The sequence below is a fragment of the Pavona decussata genome, unplaced genomic scaffold, assembly GCF_977016875.1.
Source record: "Pavona decussata unplaced genomic scaffold, jaPavDecu1.1 SCAFFOLD_218, whole genome shotgun sequence".
Classification (NCBI taxonomy): domain Eukaryota; kingdom Metazoa; phylum Cnidaria; class Anthozoa; order Scleractinia; family Agariciidae; genus Pavona; species Pavona decussata.
The window spans coordinates 588419-610627 of NW_028145623.1; the positions used below are offsets into that span (position 1 = coordinate 588419).

Below are 22209 nucleotides of genomic sequence, written 5' to 3' on the forward strand. Positions count from 1 at the left end.
TGCCTGTTGCAAGAGTACATTGCCTTACCTAAAATAAAACTCGAGGAATACGCAATTAAAGCATCCGAAAAGATCAAACTATTATAAACCGGTAAAGATGTCTTTAAGAGGCACAAAACAACCAAGGAACAAAGCACATATAGACATGGACGTAAGCCGTGCTCACACTAAACTTTAGTTATATTCAACAGAAGTATAATTGAGGCTATAATACTCCACTTAGTTTTACTCAATTATAATTCGGTTCGCAACTAAAAGCTTGGCATGGTAACGGTAACCTCACAATTTGAAGTTAAAAACAAAATGGCGCCCAATCGCGGCTATGCGGTCATGATTTTTCCTACGATCATAAGCAATTCTCAGGCGAGGAAAAAGGCTGGGGAGGCTACTGAGGCCGGAAGAAGAAAAAATGGCCTTTGCAAATTTTGTAACATTTCTGCTTCAGGTTTTTAATTTCAACTCGACACTGAGCTGCGCACTTTTTTGTCCTCACTTCGGTAATTTCTTGGCTTACTTGATCCCATACTATTTTCTCACTTTGCATAGTATTTAAATCGCTTTAAACCGCCTCATTGCTCCACAAGGCAATAAGGAGTTTCGTCTTTAGTGTCACCACGTGTCCGCCGTTTTGGTCAATCACGCACCGTAATTACCTCAGCCTCTACCTCAACTAAATCTTAATCCGATTATAATCAAGGACTGTAATTAGTTGATGTGAACGCCCTTCAAATGTAATTAGATTATAATTAGATTATAATTGAGGCTTAGTGTGAACGCGGCTTCGGTTAAACTAAGTGGATATATTCTCAGCATGGAAAAAAGCTAATTTACTGGTATTCCACTGGACTTACAACAAATCTGAGACACAATCAAATCGTAAATTAGCCTTTCTGTTTATCTTCAAATTTTCTTGCGCGGAAGTTATCTTCTAGATGCATTTTAGCGGATACCTGAATACAGTTTAAATCAGTGAAAAAGAAAAATCATGAACAGAGACCAAATGCTCCTCCCTCATTTTAGTCTTTAAGTGTTCATCGATCATGTAAGAAAGCGTTATTTCTTGTTTCTATAAATGAAAAGTCAGTTAAGTTTTCTAAACCTACAGCGAAGACAAACGACATTTCGAAAGGTTATTCCAGCTTTGTCAACCGTAGACAAAATTCTAAGCATTTAAATGCATGTAGAGGAGGCAAATAATCTAAAGCAAATGCATTTTAAATTTATCACACTTTTACGACACAAATCAACAAAACGCAAGGTAGATTGAAAAAAGCTAATTCGTTTTTATTTGTTGTTCGTTACAGCTGTTTTGTCTCTATGAAAGTAAATTCATTTTCGCCGAATAACTTGATCATGATTTCACTTTTATGTGTTCCTCAATCAAGTAAGATACCAAAATTTCTTATTTTATAATTAGAAAAAGAAAATGCTCTATTGATCACATTATTAAGTTACCTAAGCTGTCACCGATCAAAAACACTACATTTTGAAAGTGTATCTCACTTATTTCAACAAAAAGCAAACATTTTAAGTCTGACTTAAATATGTTTGGAAGCTGCAATTAACCTACATTCATCACGTGCTTATGTTTCGGGACACAAATTAACAAAAATTAAGCAGAATTTACGGTAAAAGGAGCTAATTTGTTTTTATGTGTTTAATCGTGCACCTGTTTTGTATATGTCAGCATGGAAATGAGGGCCATTTACTTGCCTTCAATGTATATTTTTTTTTATGAAAAAATGGCCTTTACTTAAGCCGCACGATTGTCCGTCATGTTGCAAAATGGATCCTGTAAATAGAACTTTTAGGTGAATCGATGTGATCAATGGTTTAATTTTAAATTAAAAGAAGCACGTATTTAAGTTTCAAACTACAGATAAGGTAAATAAGAGTTATATTCACATAAAAACTAAACAGTTCAAACCTCTCAAGAAAAATTTGTTGCGCTAGATGAGAATAAATGTTAAAGCAAACAAAAACTCGTTCACGAAAATCTAATTCAGCAGCTCGTACAAACTCCTCTACAAAAATTTACTCTTGTGAATCATTGTGTGGAAACAAATGAGCGGACGGAATGCTCCCTCAAGATCATTTTCCAGTTTTTTTGCCCACCAAAGTTCTTTCCGCTGGTCATCCGTTCGTAAAGCCCTTATCATCCGGATTTAGTTTTAAAAAATCTGCTTTCTTTATTAAACAATATCTTGTTTCGATATTTCCTGTAAGAGAAAGAAAGTGCTCATCGAGAGAGCTACCGCCGTTTACATTAATTTAAAAAAACCACGGTCAACAAGAAAATCTACTCAACATCCTCTTCTGAAAAATATCAAAATTCGTAAGGCTGGAAAACCAATTCATTTCGTTTTCAAACGGGGAAATTATGACGCTAATAATGGGAAAGAGGTCAGCTAGTATTGTCGTCGGGCCAGCAACAGCTAGGAAATTTAAGGGGAAAAATATTCCATCCACTAAAATTTCCTGCAATCTTAATTCAGCTAAATTGTCCGAACAGAAAAGGGCGCAAAATGGTCTTGGAACACAGGGGATAACATTTGAAGTATTTTGCCTCAATTTTCTTGTCGGGTACCCCTGATTTTTCAGCTATAAAATACACGTATTGAAAAACAATATTCAGTCAGATATATTGCATTTTCTGGTACATTCTTATGATACTAGTGTGATTTATAGTTTTTCAAAAAATGCTTCTAGGACAAGTTTTGCTTGCCTTTGGCGCTTTTTACATTTGTTTAAATAAATGCTTTCGAGGACGGGTTGACTATACATATGGAACCAAAACTTAGAGGACTCAAGATGTTTTCTTTTTCGTACAGTGTGTTATATATACAGTATCCGAAGAAGCTAATTATTATCCAGTAATAAATTAACTAGTATTACGCATCCAAGAAAAGCTGTATATGTCAGAGAGAGGAGAGGTTTGATATCAGGAGGGTGTATGCTTCCAAAATAATTTCCACGGTCTTTATTAATAAATATGTAAAATTGCTTCACCAAACATTGAACCTTTCAAAAAACACTGAATTTTGGAAATGAATGTACCTGAAAAAAAACATTTTTCTTCGCCCTTAGAGAAGAAAGCTTTTATCACCTTTTTGAGCCTTACTGCTGCAAATGCTACTCTAGAATTTTAAGCACGTCTTGCTTGAACGCCTCAGGGTAATATTATTGATTATTCTGCTTCGAAATTGAAAAACGATATTCCTTCCTTAATTTTAGTTTTGAGATCGGGCGGGTGTATGCTTTCAAATAATTTCCACAATCTTTATCAATAAAGATGAAAATTGCTTCACCAAAAATCGAACCTTTCAAAAACAATCAATTTTGGAAATGTATGTACCTGTCGAGAACATTTTTTTTTCTTCGCATTTAGAAAAGAAAGCTTTTTTCACCCTTTTGAGCTTTACTGTTTCAATTGCTACGTCAGAATTCAAAGCTTTGTTTTTCTTGACCGCCTCTAGCTGGGTGATGTTTTTGATCATTCTGCTTGGATATTCTTTATCGATATTCCTACCTTAATTTTAGCTTGCAGACTTTAATTTTTCCCCCATTATACTTGAGCATCTGTTCATACAAATAAAGGAATTTGGAGTTTAATGCTCATAATGTGACTCAACGGTCAGTTTGTATGGCGCTTTAGGGCAAAGAACAGCTAGTACAATATGGCGTCTAAGATGTGTATGCGCTTGCAGTTGTAAATTAATTGCAGTATTTTATTTTAAAAGCCTTAATTTGTATATGTTTGGTTCCACAGACAGCTGTTTAACTTTACACGAGTTGTAACAAGATGGGGTTCTTCTGTTTAATGCAAAAATTAATGAATATTTGATAAAGAACATATTTTGCCACTCTTGCCTTAATGTACTTCAATTAAAAGAAACAAATAATTGCACTGTTTTTCAACACGGGAGTACTCATCATTTACTCTTTGTTAAGAGTAAGGTTTAATTTGCTAATGGACCGAGAGATATGATTTTATCTTCGAACGTATAAATAGGTCATTCTAACGGCAATTTGTGTATTCGTCTTTGATTGTCTCGAAGATGATATTACTTGTGTTGCTATTCCTTGGAGCTACTGTGAAAGGTAAGATAAACAATTTAATTTTATTTCTTTTACAAAATTCGCCAAGTTATCAGGTTGCATCGTTTTTCTACTGAATGAATAGCGAAGAATATACAACTGGTAACACTTTGTCGCCATTCCCTCTTATACTATGAAACGTGGTGGGGTTGTTGTAGGAACTTCTACTAGAGAGGTTTTCAGTTGAGTGTCACAAAACCAAAACCATAATAGTTACTCTGACCAATCTTTGACGGCCATAATAGACCGGCATTAACAGCACGATAAACCCATCAGAACTCGAAGCGAATTCATGTTAACGGTGCCAAGTGATGGAAAACGCATGCGAGCAAGTTATGATTGGGTTGGGTTTTCTTTCTTATTAGCTGAGAAAGTGGCGCGAATCTTACTAACTAATCAAGGGACGAAGTGAAGAAAAACCCGCACAGGCAAACCAGAAATTAATATGGACACTAAAATATCAATCCCTTGTGTATTAAAACCTTTGTGCTGTCACAACTCAAATACGATTTTATTCTTGTCGATTACAGGTCAGCTGCCATGTGGCAGTACGCCCATCACTCAGTCACGTGTCATTGGTGGCCAGGACGCTAAGCCAGGAGCCTGGCCATGGCAGGTACGATTAGTGATATCAAATTGATAATTTGGATAATTCTCTGATTCAAAATACTACTGATAACTGTACTTATATTAACAGCTGCGATAACGTTATGATCGTCTGTTGCTGAGAAGAAATCAAACGCGAACAAGTTATTCTGAACATTACGATCTAGTTGTAAAGGCTTTTTATCCCTAGGGCTATTCTTATAATATTTATGTGATTCATAGTTTTTCCAAAAATGCCTCTTGAACAAGTTTTACTTGCCTATGGAACTTTTAATACGACGTGTTTACATAAACCATACATGCTTTCGACGAAGGGTTGACTATATTTAATGGGACCCAAACTTAGAGAACACCGAACATGCAACCAACTCTTTCTTCTAAAAATCAATGACAACAATCACTTCAAAGATTAAACGTTAATTGGCAAATGTAATTGAGGCCTTATGTGCCACATGTCACGAAGTTTATAGTGGATAAGATAAGTGGATAGGTAACAGGCAAATGTAATTGAATCACATAGAAACAATTTTATTTCAGTTCATAAAACGGCTCAATTGTTTACAAGTTTAAGAAGGTCAGTTACAATATAAACGTCAAGGCAGTTAATGGAACATGAGTTTAAATCCACTTTAGAGCCTAGTAGAGGGCATAAAACAGTTGTATCTTTTATGCAATTTGTTGGCTCCTTTAATCCATGGAGTTACATTAAAATTCTGTGTTTGTCTAGTTGTGACTATAGTTAAGGTATTCTCAGTGGTAAAAGCAGTAACTCCCACACTGCCCATTGTTTCAAAAACAGTCTAGTTATAAAATGCAATGATCTAGGATCAGAGTAATGATCATATATGATTTCAGTCTCGTTGTTATACTCACTGTCAACTCATATGTACCTTTCTTTAATTTGTATCATTGTTATGTGCTGGTGAGCATTTCCGTATGAAACCCGCACACTACAAATATATTTAATATTAATGATATTAAATATCTGTAAAATAAAATATCACTGTAAAATTTTATAATTCTATATTGTATTTTGTTTCATATTTTAAATCTTTATATCTTTCCCTTATTGGGTTCGATTGGTTAATAGTGCTATTTTCGGTAGTTTACTAAAATTGTTAGAATCGATATCTGAGCTGACCCCCTTCGACTTTTAATAACGACATCATTCGTACCTTTGGTGAGGTCATCTGCTTGTATTATTTTTGACTTTCATTGTGCCCTCTAAGTTTCATTGTCATGCCCAAATGCAATTGGAATTACGAAAGGGGGCAAATAGCGAAAATAAAATCAAAAATTATTATTTTAGCAACCAGGCATTGGCTCAGTTTGAATTCAATCACTGTTTGCTCAACTGTACGTCATTCTAGCAAAACAATTAAGAGTGCATCAAGTATTCCAATTTTTCTTTTTACAGATTGCCCTGAAACGTTATGGAAGGTTTATTTGTGGAGGTTCTTTGATTTCCAGTGACTGGGTAGTGACCGCTGCCCACTGCGTAGCAGGAAGCTCGTAAGTACAGCTGAACATGCATCTTGTAATTGTATGCAGTGACCTTATGTAACCTCCACGACAGTTACCTCAATGTCAAATCTATGCGTGACCTTAAACAGTCTATATATTTTTTTTCTTGGTTGTATGTTGATACTTATCAGCTGCATAAATTACTGAGTTAAAGATTGGTCTATAATTTATAAGATGCCGAAAAGTAGTATTAATAGATTGCAAACGATTTAAAGTTAGAATTCAGCTCGCTTTATGACCTGGCTTATTAATCTGCTAATTAAAGCTTTTAAAGATTTAATAAATGGCAAACGATTCAAACCTCGAATGCAGCAGCTTAACCTATTACCTTATCTTTTGTAAGTTAAAACTAATTGAAATGTGTTACTTGTTATAGAAATCCCTCAAATTACAAAATTGTGGTTGGTGATCATAACCGGAACACAAACGAGGGAACAGAGCAAGAAGTTGGCGCCCGACGAATAATCTCTCATCCCAGTTACAACAAGCCTACACGGCTTAACAACGATATTGCACTGATTCAACTCTCCTCATCTGTGAGTCTGTCACAGCGAGTGAATCCCGTCTGTCTGCCGAATCATGATTCAGATATTCCAACAGGATCAAAATGCTACATTACTGGTAAGGCAGGATGAATTGTAACATGCCGATGATCTTATCAGTTTTTATAGTCCATTAAGAATGGCTGCAAGCACTGTAAATACGAAAAGGATATTAGATTGTTAACTGTAGAATGATAACTTGAACATAAAGCTTTTGAGTTAACATTGTTTGTGAACAATTAACAAGAACTGACACGAAAACTAACTTTTCCAAAAACTCTTGTCATTGGAATTTTCTTGGGTGTCCGAATAATTGTCTCACTAAACTAAACAGTTTCCTCGAGGTTGTAAAATTTCCCCTTGTTTGCCGGGACGCCTGATTGAGTTATTTTAAAACTTAAGCCATTTTGCTTTGCATTAACTAGGCTGGGGAAAGATCAGACATCCTGGAAGCTCATATCACATTTTGCAACAAGCCATGATGCCACCAATCAACAATTCAAGGTGCAAACAGAAGATTCAGTCCTCAGGAGGTATGTCTGAAAGAGTAACTTGAGTAAAAATGTCTCCAAACCCATATCTATTTAATATATTACTAACATGTGATTTTCTAGCTCATTACTTTTATCTATTAAACTTTTTTACGCCATGTAACTAACTTAATTGTTTTAGTGAAATTAGTTTAATCATTTAGGTCGAATCACGCGTAAGCACTTTTTCTCTTTAACTTATTTTAAATTATTTTATTTCAATGTCTTGTTTATAATTTTTTTGTTGCCAAAAAATAATAATAATAATAATAATATTAATAATGATAATGATAATGATAACGATAACGATAATGATAATGATAATGATAATGATAATGATAATAATAATGATAATAATAATAGTAATAGTAATAATAATGATAATAATAATAATAATAATAATAAACATAATAAAAATACAAAGTATATAAAAATACGACGCGATATTCTTCTTCTCTCCTCTTCTGCTATATTTCCTACTTCATTTCTCACTTTCAATAGTTTAAAAAGCGTCCAAAAGTTAATAAAAAATAAATAAATAAGGACTATCTAAAAATAATTTTCGATTTTCGGCGGATTTCGACTTCCCTCCATAACTCCGCGACAGTTCAGGCTATGACAATGACACTTAGAGGATAAGTAGGTCGTCCAAAGATATTTGGCCACAATCATCTGCCATCTTGAATTTCTGGATTTTTTTCCAAATCCTTTTCGTACCCCCACTCCACCCTATTCTAGAAGAAACTATTTCCAACTAATTTCTGTGCCCCACTAGAAATGAATATTTTAATTCCGAGATTGAAATTATTTTGAGGGCCTCTTAAAGCAGTTGCTCTCCTGTGCCTGATGAAACAAAACTCATTCATTGACAACAACATTAAACAAATGTATGGACTGAAGGGCACTTCCGGTCAAATGATACCCTTGTATTTATCTGACTGAAGTTTCAGAAGCAAAGAATTCAGCAAATTTAAAATTTAAAATAGTAGGTAACATTTACAGCTAAACTAGTCCTACCAAGCTTATCTGCTTCACTACGAAAACATCTTTTTTTTTACAAAATACAAAGTGCACAAGATTTGAAATATGATACAGTCCTACTTGCTATCCCCTATTGATCGGCCTGACTGCAGAAGTGAGTAACTGAGAGTTAGCGCAAGAAAGAAACAGTCCATTTAGATTTCTAGTCGGTTAAAGACTTTGACATCGGTCTGTGACACTGGATTAATGATATTTTCCTTGTCTTGGTATTTTTTTTTTCAGTTTCGATTTCTTTTACTCGACAAATGCTGTGCGCTGGTGTGGAGAACACCATTTTAAGTGGTTGTCATGGTGACAGTGGAGGCCCCTATGTGTGTCTGAATTCCGATAATAGAACGTACACCCTGCATGGAGCGGTCAGTTGGGGTTCTGGATCATGTAACGCCAGACAGATCTTCACTGTGTTTGCACGAGTAACTCAATTCCGCTCTTGGATCAAGCAACATACCGGACTGGGAGGTGGTGGAGGAGGTTTGGGACTAGTCACATTTAATTAGTTTAAATATAGGCGAGAACTAAGTTAGCTGTTTGTTTATTCCGACAACCTTCCGAAGAAACCTTACACAATAAAGTTCGAAAGTTATATCCCCAAAGAAAGTAGCGAATTTCCAAATAACGTAAATCTTTGAAAAGAAGCACCGACATTCGAGGAGATGCTCTGCGTTCTCCATATGGACCATATCAAAAACGGTAAACGAAACAGTTTCACAAAATCGATAAACATGACAACTTCACGCCGATTTAAGTGTGTACCCCAAAGTATGGGGTCGTTAAGTATTCATATATTCAAGCTATTGTTCTTTCTTTGGTCGAACAATTTCCGACAATAAGGCATGTTTCCGAAGATCGCAAACTCTTTGAAGTAGGTGAGATATTTTATCTTTCCCTAGGGAAGCTAGAGAAATGAATCACCATAATCACAATGACTCGCAACGAGCCGCTTCAGGATCGACATTTTTAAAAGCAACTTCCCGTTCTGCAAATTAACAAACAATCAATAAACAAATTCCGCACGCTACACGGATAGATGGAGAGAAAATTAAGCATCAAATTTGGAGCAGAGAATAAGGGTCTAGCGCAGACCAGCAGAACTAAAAAATTATGGTAGAGAAGTTAAAGTGGTGCAATTAGCTTCTTCTTTGGTATTAATGGTGGTTTTTGATATTTTTCTGTGGAGTTGGGAGCTACGTACTTTAAAATCTGGTTTTGAGTGTTAAATCAGGTCCCGAAAAAAAGGCCGCAAATCAAAAGTGATTAGAATAAAAGGCAGTTGCTATTTTGTTAAGAAACGGAACCCGTATTAGCTTTTGGCCTTATTATCTGGGTTAATTTTAAGGACATTTCGTGGAAACAGACCAAGGAAACTGTCCATGAAAAAGACGTCCTCATTAAGTGGGTACTCTTCATTAAAGTTATGTTCAGCTGCTTTAGCAAGAATGCTTATTTATAATATGGTGACATGATTATCAAGAGAACAATGTAAAATTGGAAAGACTTGCCTCACGCTAGCTCTGTCGGCCTCCCTTCCTACTTGGAAATGATCATGAAACTGTATGTGTCAATTAATTTGGTGGAGCCAACTGTTTCAACCTCATGTTTTTGCTTTTGTTTTCATTAGCCACGGCATGCAACTTTGACAGCTCAATGTGTGGCTTTACACAGGACAAAAATGACACGTTTGACTGGACTCGAAATAAAGGAGGTACATCGTCTTCTCCAACAGGACCCTCTTCTGACCACACTTCTGGAAGCGGTAGGTTAACAAAAACATAAAACTTTAGAATCATTATTTTAAAATCAGAGGGCTTGTCTTCTAATTTGAAAGTAAATTTAGCGTTGTTAATTAACAATGAAAATACAGAATTAACGATAGTTTTAATGCTGCTGATGTTGATGATGATGATGTTTATTAACAATGGAAGTTGTTAGCCTTATTCAACCTGTGGGAGAAGGAGGGGGGGAGTTAAAAAGTGCCTACTCTGAGTATACCACTTAACTATGCGATCTGAAAGAACGCCTGCCACCTGTCCAGAACAAATGACGTAATTTCCACGTCATATGAGTTCCTCATTAAGTTTAGCAAACATCAAGAGAAACAGCTTAAAACTCTTTACCATTCAAGTATTAATATCGTAGTTTCAATGGTCTCGATTTTTCCAAGGTGGTGATGGGCAATAGCATGAAACCAGAAAAGGCCACCTATAACTTTGTTGGAAGAGTTCGAAAAAGTTCATCACATTTATTTTCCCACAGGATATTACATGTACATAGAAACGTCTAGTCCTCGAGTACGGGGAGATTATGCGATACTAATCAGCCCCATGCAGAGCTTCTGCGGAATCAAGTGCCTTAAATTCTCCTACCACATGTATGGTGCAACGATTGGGAGACTGGAAGTGACAATCAATAGCAGAAGAGTGTTCTCTAAAAGTGGTAACCAAGGCAACAGGTGGTTTGATGCAAGTATTACTATAAATTACTCAGGAGTGTACCCGGTAAGAAAAATTTTCATCGTTGCTGGAAACAATTTCTATTGTCACTTTGGTATGTTTCTAGTCATTTGCGATCCTTTAGTATGAAAACGCTAATAATCTACTATGTACTTTGCTTATTACGCAAAATAATTTCACCTCTAACACAGCATCACAATTTTTTGAGACGCTAAACACCTTATCATAGAGGAAGAACTAAAACTTGACAGTTATACATTAACTTATTCAGCCTCTGTGAAATAGGACCCAGGGTCCATAGGCCGTCTCGATGCTCTTGAAATGGCTTTTATTACACATGATGTAATTTGAGAATTATCCTCTCGATCAGTATTTGAAACTTACGGCTTTTACACGTACTAAATACCGGCAAAAATTGTTTTTTTTTTTCGTTTGTTTTTGGTTCGCTGCTTATTATAGTAAAATTCCAAGGTGATTAGCTAAAGCGGAACAAATGACATTTTAAATTGGTTGTTTCCAGTTTGAATAGCCTCTTAGCGTGACTTTGCAGCACTTGATTAAAAAAAGGTTGTCAGTTGAACGGTATAAACCATGAAGGATAGGAACCAACAGCTTTCTGTGAAACGTTTGCTTTCTTCTTGTTAGAAAATAAAAGGACGTGCAGTTTTTAGGCCTTAAAATTTAAACATTTCTCACGGAAAAAGACGAAAGCACGAAATATGCAGTTGGTGGTTACATCGCCCCATAACTCCATCAGACCGCATCTTTTACGATTTACACTTTGCACGACACAATTTTTTTAAACGATTAATCGAGTGTATATATTCACAGACGGTAAGCACCTCAACTTATACATTCTTCCATCTACCTCAGGTAAAATTTACAGGAGAAAGAGGAAGTAGCTACACCGGTGATATTGCAATCGATGACTTTTCTTTGCAGTCGGGATCTTGTTCTTCAAGTAAGTGCTTCCAAATTACAATAACAACACCGTTTAGAAAGTAAAACAAAATAAGCAACTTCTTGAAATACACGGTTAGCAATCAGCAGTGTGAAGCAGGCAAGTATGGAAATATACCACGCTTGTACTGTAACAAAAGAATCAATTTTGTGTTCGCTATTGTAGGTCATTATTAACTCGCAGAAATATGGCAGCTAGCGCGAAGCGAACTCTAAGTTACTCTTTTTCAACGAATAATGGTAATGTAAAATTAAAATAATGAATTTATATATGAACGCTAAGTTACAAAACAAATAGAACTATAATCTCCGCAGATCTGATAAACACAATGAAGTGTATGTTAAAGGGTGTTGATATTCTAAGCCAATTCCTTCTTGAAAATTCTTGAAGTCAAGCAGTTGACTGTCCGCAACAAAGTCATTCATTCTTGTTTTTGTACAGATTTCGTAATTATTTCTCGTTTCAGTTACAACGCCTCGACCTCCAACACCATCCCCACCCGGTAAGTACGTTTTTTAACACACCTCAGCTTAGTGTCCTCATTTCCTACCGAAGTAAGTCTGGCTGGAGCTAAAATTTATAAAAACAATATTTTCCCTTAATGCTTAACTGATAAACAGTCATTATATTACATGTTATTATACCGTTCCTCTGCTATAGCCTTTTGGAAGACCTTCCAGAACTGGTGGGCCAACAAAACGAAACAATGTCAATAAGCTATGAACTAAAGGAGTTTAGAGCGAAGTCTGTGAAGTATTAACAAGAATATTATAAAATGAAACTTCGTGTTCACTAGTAAGTTTTTCGGAACACTTCCTTAACACTTTTTATCCGACGGACAGACAGAGAAAGAGAGGTTCGCTTAGGAAAAAGAAGACAGGAAAACTTATAAACATAAAAAATGTAACATAGGAATAACGTAAGCCGGTAGCAAACAGAAAAGAACAAGCAGAATAAATCTTACCGAATGTTTGGAACTGGCAAGCGGAAAAAACGTCGACAACTTGAGCCAAAATTGAGAACATAAACTGAGAGAACTGACAACTAAATTTCTTGCTCTTGCAAATATATATATTTGCACCAATTAGTCCCTAAGGAACGCAAAATAACAAAAAAAACTACAAGTGAAAACACGGATGCAAAACAATCAGTCTAGCAGTCAACTGTCCTCAACAAAGTCGTTCATTCGTGTTTTTGTACTGTTTTCGTAATTATTTCTCATTTCAGTTACAACGCCTCTACCTCCAACAACATACCCACCCGGTAAGTACGTTTTTCAACACACCTCAGCTTAGTAACCACATTTCCTACCGAGGTAAGTCTGTCTAAAGCCAAAATTTGTGACTTTGTGACAGCAATATTTTCCCTCAATGCTTAACTGATATACAGTCATTAGATCACATGTTCTTATACTGCTCCTCTTCTATAGCCTTTTTGAAGACCTTCCAGAGCTGGTGGGTCAACAAAACAAACAATCTCTCACGTTATCAAATAGTATAATTATATATGGGGTTTTTAACAATATAGAACACAGATATTTATTAAACTAAACACTTCATATTTTGAAATTCTCAATATACTGCAGCTGTCTACACGACGTAAAACTCTCCTTTGATACTTTTCTAACACTTCTACGCGAAACACTGAATATTCACAAACAAATAGCTATCGGAAATAAGATTTCTGCTACCTTCCAAAATATCTTTAAACACGTCTTTTAATATACACTTGTGACGTTAATTTTTCTTTTTGTTTCTTTTGCTGTCAAAACTAGGAAATAAGTATATCTTGTAACTTAGCTAGTCACTAACTAAAAAAACTCTGTAAGTGTTCGTAAACCTTTGTTAACAAGTGGTTGATAATTATAACGGTGTTTATAAATGTTTGTACTTGTATTAAAAATTATAAAACCCTCCTACAAAGCCTCCAAAACGTAAAAAAACAGTCTTTCGAGCTAGCACTAAACTGAAACAAAGTTGGTTATAAAAATATTTTTAAACTTGCTTGACAAATAGAGGAAGTTTTCACTTTAAAAAAAACCCATTATTTAAGTGAGAGCTCATAACAATTCATGAACTAGTAGAACAAGCTTGAAAGTGAAGTTCAAAACTGATAAAAAAAAGGTAGTTGTTAAGGGCACTATTTTGTTGTGAAACAGGGCCCCTATTAGCTTTTGCCCTTATTATCTGGGTTAATTTTGAGGACATTTTGTTAAAACTGTCCATGACAAAAACGTCCTTATTAAGTGGGTACTCTTCATTAAAGTTAGGTTTAGCTAATTTTGCAAGAATGTTAATTTATAATACGGTGACATGATTATCACGAGAACAATGTAAAATTGGAAACACTTGCCGCACTCTGTGGGCCTCCCTTCCTACTTGGAAATGAGCATGAAACTGTATGTATCAATCGATTTGGTGGAGCCAACTGTTTCACCTTCATGTTTTGTTTTTGTTTTCATTAGCCACCGCCTGCAACTTTGACAACTCAATGTGTGGCTTTACACAGGACAAAAATGACACGTTTGACTGGACTCGAAATAAAGGAGGTACATCGTCTTCTCCAACAGGACCCTCTTCTGACCACACTTCTGGAAGCGGTAGGTTAACAAAACATAAAACTTTAGAATCATTATTTTGAAATCAAACGGCTTGTCTTCTAATTTGAAAGTAAATTTCGGGCGTTGTTAATTAACAATGAAAATACAGAACTAACGATAGTTCTAATGCTGCTACTGTTGCTTCTGCTGCTGCTGCTGGCGATGATGATGATGATGTTTATTAACAATGGAAGTTGTTAGCCTTATTCAACTTGTGGGAGAGGAAGGGGGGGGGGGGGGGTAAAAAGTGCCTGCTCTGACTATACCACTTAACTATAAGGTCTAAAAAGACGGCTGCCAGCTGTCCAGAAGAAATGACGTAATTTCCACGTCATATGAGTTCCTCATTAAGTTTAGCAGACATTAAGAGGAACAGCTTAAAACTCTTTACCATTCAAGTATTAATATCGTAGTTTGAATGGTCTCGATTTTTCCAAGGTTGTGATGGGCAATGGCAGAAAAGGCCAGCTATAACTTTGTTGGAAGAGTTCGAAAAAGTCAGTCACATTTATTTTTTCCACAGGATATTACATGTACATAGAAACGTCTAGTCCTCGAGTACGGGGAGATTATGCGATACTAATCAGCCCCATGCAGAGGTTCAGAGGAACCATGTGCCTTAAATTCTCCTACCACATGTATGGTGCAACGATTGGGAGACTGAATGTGACAATCAATAGCAGAACAGTGTTCTCTAAAAGTGGTAACCAAGGCAACAGGTGGTTTGATGCAAGTATTACTATATATTACTGGGGAGCGTACCCGGTAAGAAAAATTTTCATCGTTGCTGAAAACAATTTCTATTGTCATTTTGGTATGTTTCTGGTCATTTGCGATCCTTTAGTATGAAAACGCTAATAATCTACTACGTACTTTTCTCATTACAAAAAATTATTTCACCTCTGACACAGCATCACAATTTTTTGAGACACTAAACACCTTATCATAGAGGAAGAACTAAATCTTAACAGTTATACATTAACTTATTCACCCTCTGTGAAAGAGGACCCAGGGTCCATAGGCCGTCTTGTTGCTCTTGAAATGGCTTTTGTTACACATGATAATGATGATGTAATTTGAGAATTATCGTCTCGGTCAATATTTGAAACTTACGGCTTTTACACGTACTAAATACCGGCAAAAATAAAGTTTTTTTTTTCGTTTGGTTTTGGTTCGCTGCCTATTATAGTAAAATTCCAAGGTGATTAGCTAAAGCGGAACAAATGACAGATTAAATTGGTTGTTTCCAGTTTGAATAGCCTCTTGGCGTGACTTCGCAGCACTTGATTCAAAAAAGGTTGTCAGTTGAACGGTTTAAACCATAAAGGATAGGACCCAACAGCTTTCTTTGAAACGTTTGCTTTTTTCTTGTTAGAAAATAAAAGCACGTGCAGTTTTTAGGCCTTAAAATTTAAACATTTCAGCGGAAAAAGACGAAAGCACGAAATATGCAGTTGGTGGTTACATCGCCCCATAACTCCATCAGATCGCATCTTTTACGATTTACACTTTGCACGACACAATTTTTTTAATCGATTAACCAAGTGTACATATTCACAGACGGTAAGCACCTCAACTTATACATTCTTCCATCTTCTTCAGGTAAAATTTACAGGAGAAAGAGGAAGTAGCTACACCGGCGATATCGCAATCGATGACTTTTCTTTGCAGTCGGGATTTTGTTCTTTAAGTAAGTGCTTCAAAATTACAATAACAACACCGTTTAGAAGGTAAAACAAAATAAGTAACTTCTTGAAATACACGGTTAGCAATCAGCAGTGTGAAGCAGGAAAGTTATAATGGAAATATAGGACGCTTGTACTGTAACAAAAGAATCAATTTTGTGTTCGCTATTGTAGGTCATTATTAACTTGCAGAAATATGGCAGCTAGCGCGAAGCGAACTCTAAGTTACTCTTTTTCAACGAATAATGGTAATGTAAAATTAAAATAATGAGTGTATATATGAACGCTAAGTTACAAAACAAATGGAACCATAATCTCCGCAGATCTGATAAACACAATGAAGTGTATATTAAAGGGTGTTGATATTCTAAGCCAATTCCTTCTTGAAAAGTCTTGAAGTCAAGCAGTTAGCTGTCCGCAACAAAGTCATTCATTCTTGTTTTTGTACTGATTTCGTAATTATTTCTCGTTTCAGTTACAACGCCACGACCTCCAACACCATCCCCACCCGGTAAGTACGTTTTTCAACACACCTCAGCTTAGTGTCCTCATTTGCTACTGAAGTAAGTCTGGCTGGAGCTAAAATTTATAAAAACAATATTTTCCCTTAATGCTTAACTGATAAACAGTCATTATATTACATGTTATTATACTGTTCCTCTGCTATAGCCTTTTGGAAGACCTTCCAGAACTGGTGGGCCAACAAAACGAAACAATGTCAATAAGCTATGAACTAAAGGAGTTTAGAGCGAAGTCTGTGAAGTATTAACAAGAATATTATAAACTGAAACTTCGTGTTCACTAGTAATTTTTTCGGAACACTCCCTTAACACTTTTTATCTGACGGACCGACAGAGAAAGAGAGGTTCGCTTAGGAAAAAAAAGACAGGAAAACTTATAAACATAAAAAATGTAACATAGGAATAACGTAAACTGGGAGCAAACAGAAAAGAACAAGCAGAATAAATCTCACCGAATGTTTGGAACTGGCAAGCGGAAAAAACGTCGACAACTTGAGCCAAAATTGAGAACATAAACTGAGAGAACTGACAACTAAATTTCTTGCTCTTGCAAATATATATATTTGCACCAATGAGTCCCTAAGGAACGCAAAATAACAAAAAAAACTACAAGTGAAAACACGGATGCAAAACAATGTCTAGCAGTCAACTGTCCACAACAAAGTCGTTCATTCGCGTTTTTGTACTGTTTTCGTAATTATTTCTCATTTCAGTTACAACGCCTCGACCTCCAACAACATCCCCACCCGGTAAGTGCGTTTTTCAACACACCTCAGCTTAGTGTCCACATTTCCTACTGAGGTAAGTCTGTCTAAAGCCAAAATTTGTGACAGCAATATTTTCCCTCAATGCTTAACTAATATACAGTCATTAGATCACATGTTCTTATACTGCTCCTCTTCTATAGCCTTTTTGAAGACCTTCCAGAGCTGGTGGGTCAACAAAACAAACAATCTCTCACGTTATCAAATAGTATAATTATATATGGGGTTTTTAACAATATAGAGCACAAATATTTATTAAACTAAACACTTCATATTTTGAAATTCTCAATATACTGCAACTGTCTACACGACGTAAAACTCTCCTTTGATACTTTTCTTACACTTCTACGCGAAACACTGAATATTCACAAAGAAATAGCTATCGGAAATAAGATTTGTACTACCTATTTCTACCTTTATTTAAATGAGAGCTCATAACAATTCATGAACTAGTGAAACAAGCTTGAAAGTGAAGTTCAAAACTGATAAAAAAAAGTAGTTGTTAAGGGCACTATTTTGTTGTGAAACAGGGCCCCTATTAGCTTTTGGCCTTATTATCTGGGTTAATTTGAGGACATTTCGTTGAAACTGTCCATGACAAAAACGTCCTTATTAAGTGGGTACTCTTCATTAAACTTAGGTTTAGCTAATTTAGCAAGAATGCTAATTTATAATATGGTGACATGATTATCACGAGAACAATGTAAAATTGGAAAGTGTTGCCTCACTCTGTGGGCCTCCCTTCCTACTTGGAAATGAGCATAAAACTGTATGTATCAATCGATTTGGTGGAGCCAACTGTTTCACCCTCATGTTTTGTTTTTGTTTTCATTAGCCACCGCCTGCAACTTTGACAACTCAATGTGTGGCTTTACACAGGACAAAAATGACACGTTTGACTGGACTCGAAATAAAGGAGGTACATCGTCTTCTCCAACAGGACCCTCTTCTGACCACACTTCTGGTAGCGGTAGGTTAACAAAACATAAAACTTTAGAATCATTAAATGAAATCAGACGGCTTGTCTTCTAATTTGAAAGTAAATTTCGGGCGTTGTTCATTAACAATGAAGATACAGAACTCACGATAGTTGTAATGCTGCTCCTGCTGCTTCTGCTGCTGCTGCTGCTACTGATGATGATGATGATGTTTATTAACAATGGAAGTTTATTCAACTTGTAGGAGAGCACGAGGGGGGGGGGGGGGGGGGAAGTGCCTGCTCTGAGTATACCACTTAATTAAAAGATCTGAAAGGACGCCTGCCAGCTGTCCAGAAGAAATGACGTAATTTCCACGTAATATGAGTTCCTCATTAAGTTTAGCAGACATTAAGAGAAACAGCTTAAAACTCTTTACCATTCAAGTATTAATATCGTAGTTTGAATGATCTCGATTTTTCCAAGGTTGTGATGGGCAATGGCAGAAAAGGCCCGCTATAACTTTGTTGGAAGAGTTCGAAAAAGTCAGTCACATTTATTTTTTCCACAGGATATTACATGTACATAGAAACGTCTAGTCCTCGAGTACGGGGAGATTATGCGATACTAATCAGCCCCATGCAGAGGTTCAGAGGAACCATGTGCCTTAAATTCTCCTACCACATGTATGGTGCAACGATTGGGAGACTGAATGTGACAATCAATAGCAGAACAGTGTTCTCTAAAAGTGGTAACCAAGGCAACAGGTGGTTTGATGCAAGTATTACTATATATTACTGGGGAGCGTACCCGGTAAGAAAAATTTTCATCGTTGCTGAAAACATTTTCTATTGTCATTTTGGTATGTTTCTGGTCATTTGCGATCCTTTAGTATGAAAACGTACAACGTACTTATCTCATTACGCAAAATTATTTCACCTCTGACACAGCACCACAATTTTTTGAGACATTAAACACCTTATCATAGAGGAAGAACTAAATCTTGACAGTTATACATTAACTTATTCAGCCTCTGTGAAATAGGAGCCAGGGTCCATAGGCCGTCTCGTTGCTCTGGAAATGGGCAATTATTAGTCATGATTATGATGATGTAATTTTAGAATTATCGTCTCGGTCAGTATTTGAAAATTACGGCTTTTACACGTACCTAAATACCTGCAAAAATTGTTGTTTTTGGTTCGCTGCTTACTATAGTAAAATTCCAAGGTGATTAGCCAAAGCGGAACAAATGACAGATTAAATTGGTTGTTTCCAGTTTAAATAGCCTCTTGGCGTGCATTTCGCAGCACTTGATTCAAAAAAGGTTGTCAGTTAAAAGGCATAAACCATGAAGGATAGGACCCAACAGCTCTCTGTGAAACGTTTGCTTTCTTCTTGTTAGAAAATAAAAGCACGTTGTGTTTTTAGGCCTTAAAATATAAACATTTCTCGCGGAAAAATGACGAAACCACGAAATATGCAGTTGGTGGTTAGATCGCCCCATAACTCCATCAGATCGCATCTTTTACGATTTGCGCTTTGCACGAGACAATTTTTTTTTAATCGATTAATCGAGTGTATATATTTACAGACGGTAAGCACCTCAACTTATACATTCTTCCATCTACCTCAGGTAAAATTTAGAGGAGAAAGAGGAAGTAGCTACACGGGTGATATTGCAATCGATGACTTTTCTTTGCAGTCGGGATCTTGTTCTTCAAGTAAGTGCTTCAAAATTACAATAACAACACCGTTAAGAAGGTAAAACAAAATAAGTAACTTCTTGAAATACACGGTTAGCAATCAGCAGTGTGAAGCAGGCAAGTACGGAAATATACCACGCATGTACTGTAACAAAAGAATCACTGATTTTGTGTTCGCTGTTGTAGGTCATTAGTAACTCGCAGAAATATGGCAGCTAGCGCGAAGCGAACTCTAAGTTACTCTTTTTCAACGAATAATGGTAATGTAAAATTAAAATAATGAATTTATATATGAACGCTAAGTTACAAAACAAATGGAACCATAATCTCCGCAGCTCTAATAAAAACAATGAAATGTATATTAAAGGGTGTTGATATATTCTAAGCCAATTCCTTCTTAAAAAGTCTTGAAGTCAAGCAGTTAACTGTTCACAACAAAGTCCTGCATTCTTGTTTTTGTACTGATTTCGTAATTATTTCTCATTTCAGTTACAACGCCTCGACCTCCAACACCATCCCCACCCGGTAAGTACGTTTTTCAACACACCTCCGCTTAGTGTCCTCATTTCCTACCGAAGTAAGTCTGTCTGGAGCCAAAATTTATAAGAACAATATTTTCCCTTAATGCTTAACTGCTATACAGTCATTAGATCACATATTCTTATTCTGCTCCTCTGCTATAGCCTTTTGGAAGACCTTCCAGAACTGGTGGGCCAACAAAACGAAACAATGTCAATAATTAAGCTATAAACTAAAGGAGTTTAGAGCGAAGTCTGTGAAGGATGAACAAGAATATTAAACAATGAAACTTCTTGTTCACTAGTAATTTTTTCGGAACACTCCCTTAACACTTGTTATCCGACGGACAGACAGAGAGAGAGAGAGGTTCGCTTAGGAAAAAGAAGACAGGAAAACTTATAAACATATAAAATATAACAAAGAAATAACGTAAACCGGGAGCAAACAGAAAAGAACGAGCAGAATAAATCTTACCGAATGTTTGGAACTGGCAAGCGGAAAAAACGTCGACAACTTGAGCCAAAATTGAGAACATAAACTGAGAGAACTGACAACTAAATTTCTTGCTCTTGCAAATATATATATTTGCACCAATTAGTCCCTAAGGAACGCAAAATAACAAAAAAAACTACAAGTGAAAACACGGATGCAAAACAATCAGTCTAGCAGTCAACTGTCCTCAACAAAGTCGTTCATTCGTGTTTTTGTACTGTTTTCGTAATTATTTCTCATTTCAGTTACAACGCCTCTACCTCCAACACCATCCCCACCCGGTAAGTACGTTTTTCAACACACCTCAGCTCAGTGTCCTCATTTCCTACCGAAGTAAGTCTGTCTAAAGCCAAAATTTGTGACAGCAATATTTTCCCTCAATGCTTAACTAATATACAGTCATTAGAACACATGTTCTTATACTGCTCCTCTTCTATAGCCTTTTAGAAGACCTTCCAGAGCTGGTGGGTCAACAAAACAAACAATCTCTCACGTTATCAAATAGTATAATTATATATGGGGTTTTTAACAATATAGAGCACAGATATTCATTAAACTAAACACTTCATATTTTGAAATTCTCAATATACTGCAGCTGTCTACACGACGTAAAACTCTCCTTTGATAGTTTTCTTACACTTCTACGCGATACACTGAATATTCACAAACAAATAGCTACCGGAAATAAGATTTCTACTACCTTCCAAAATATCTTTAAACACGTCTTTTAATATACACTTGTGACGTTAATTCTTTTTTTTTTTTGTCTCCTTTTTCTAAGTTGTTGTCGTTTTTCCTTTTTTTGTAATTGTAAATTTGTGTTAGTTCAATATTTTGCTGTCAAAACTAGAAAAGAAGTATACCTTGTAACTTAGCTGTTCATTAACTAGAAAAACTCTGTAAGTGTTCGTAAACCTTTGTTAACAAGTGGTTGATAGTTATAACGGTGTTTATAAATGTTTGTACTTGTATTAAAAATTAATAAAAACCCTTTTACAAAGCCTCCAGGACGTAAAAAAAAGTCTTTCGAGCTAGCACTAAACTAAAACGAAGTTGGTTATAAAAATATTTTTAAACTAGTAAAACAAGCTTGAAAGTGAAGTTCAAAACTGATAAAAATAAAAGGCAGTTGTTAAGGGCACTATTTTTTTTTATGAAACAGGGCCCCTATTAGCTTTTGGCCTTATTATCTGGGTTAATTTTGAGGGCATTTCGTGGAAACTGTCCATGACAAAAACGTCCTTATTAAGTGGGTAC

At 35.9% G+C, this 22209-nt stretch overlaps 2 protein-coding genes across 47 annotated transcripts in view; one reads left to right on the plus strand and one right to left on the minus strand.

Annotated features, from left to right (window-relative positions):
* Positions 1–22209, minus strand: part of LOC146459589 (MAM and LDL-receptor class A domain-containing protein 1-like) — a 194246-nt gene that overhangs the window by 102452 nt on the left and 69585 nt on the right. The gene's annotated exons all lie outside the window — the stretch shown is intronic.
* LOC146459593 (MAM and LDL-receptor class A domain-containing protein 1-like) overlaps positions 3892–22209 on the plus strand; it is a 65695-nt gene continuing 47377 nt past the window's right edge. For 5 of the 42 annotated variants that reach the window (XM_085089260.1, XM_085089265.1, XM_085089264.1 and 2 more), the window contains exons 1-21: positions 3900–4101; positions 4629–4714; positions 6122–6216; positions 6605–6849; positions 7196–7303; positions 8564–8812; positions 9960–10094; positions 10595–10836; positions 11665–11752; positions 12219–12254; positions 12980–13015; positions 14217–14351; positions 14875–15116; positions 15954–16041; positions 16512–16547; positions 17271–17306; positions 18157–18291; positions 18810–19051; positions 19872–19959; positions 20431–20466; positions 21198–21233. In XM_085089260.1, the coding sequence (XP_084945386.1) occupies positions 4059–4101; positions 4629–4714; positions 6122–6216; positions 6605–6849; positions 7196–7303; positions 8564–8812; positions 9960–10094; positions 10595–10836; positions 11665–11752; positions 12219–12254; positions 12980–13015; positions 14217–14351; positions 14875–15116; positions 15954–16041; positions 16512–16547; positions 17271–17306; positions 18157–18291; positions 18810–19051; positions 19872–19959; positions 20431–20466; positions 21198–21233 (2437 nt within the window). In that variant the 5' untranslated portion in view covers positions 3900–4058. Of the gene's footprint in view, positions 4102–4628; positions 4715–6121; positions 6217–6604; positions 6850–7195; positions 7304–8563; positions 8813–9959; positions 10095–10594; positions 10837–11664; positions 11753–12218; positions 12255–12979; positions 13016–14216; positions 14352–14874; positions 15117–15953; positions 16042–16511; positions 16548–17270; positions 17307–18156; positions 18292–18809; positions 19052–19871; positions 19960–20430; positions 20467–21197; positions 21234–22209 lie in introns of all 42 variants that reach the window. The other 37 variants (XM_085089269.1, XM_085089267.1, XM_085089263.1 and 34 more) reach the window with 27 other exon arrangements.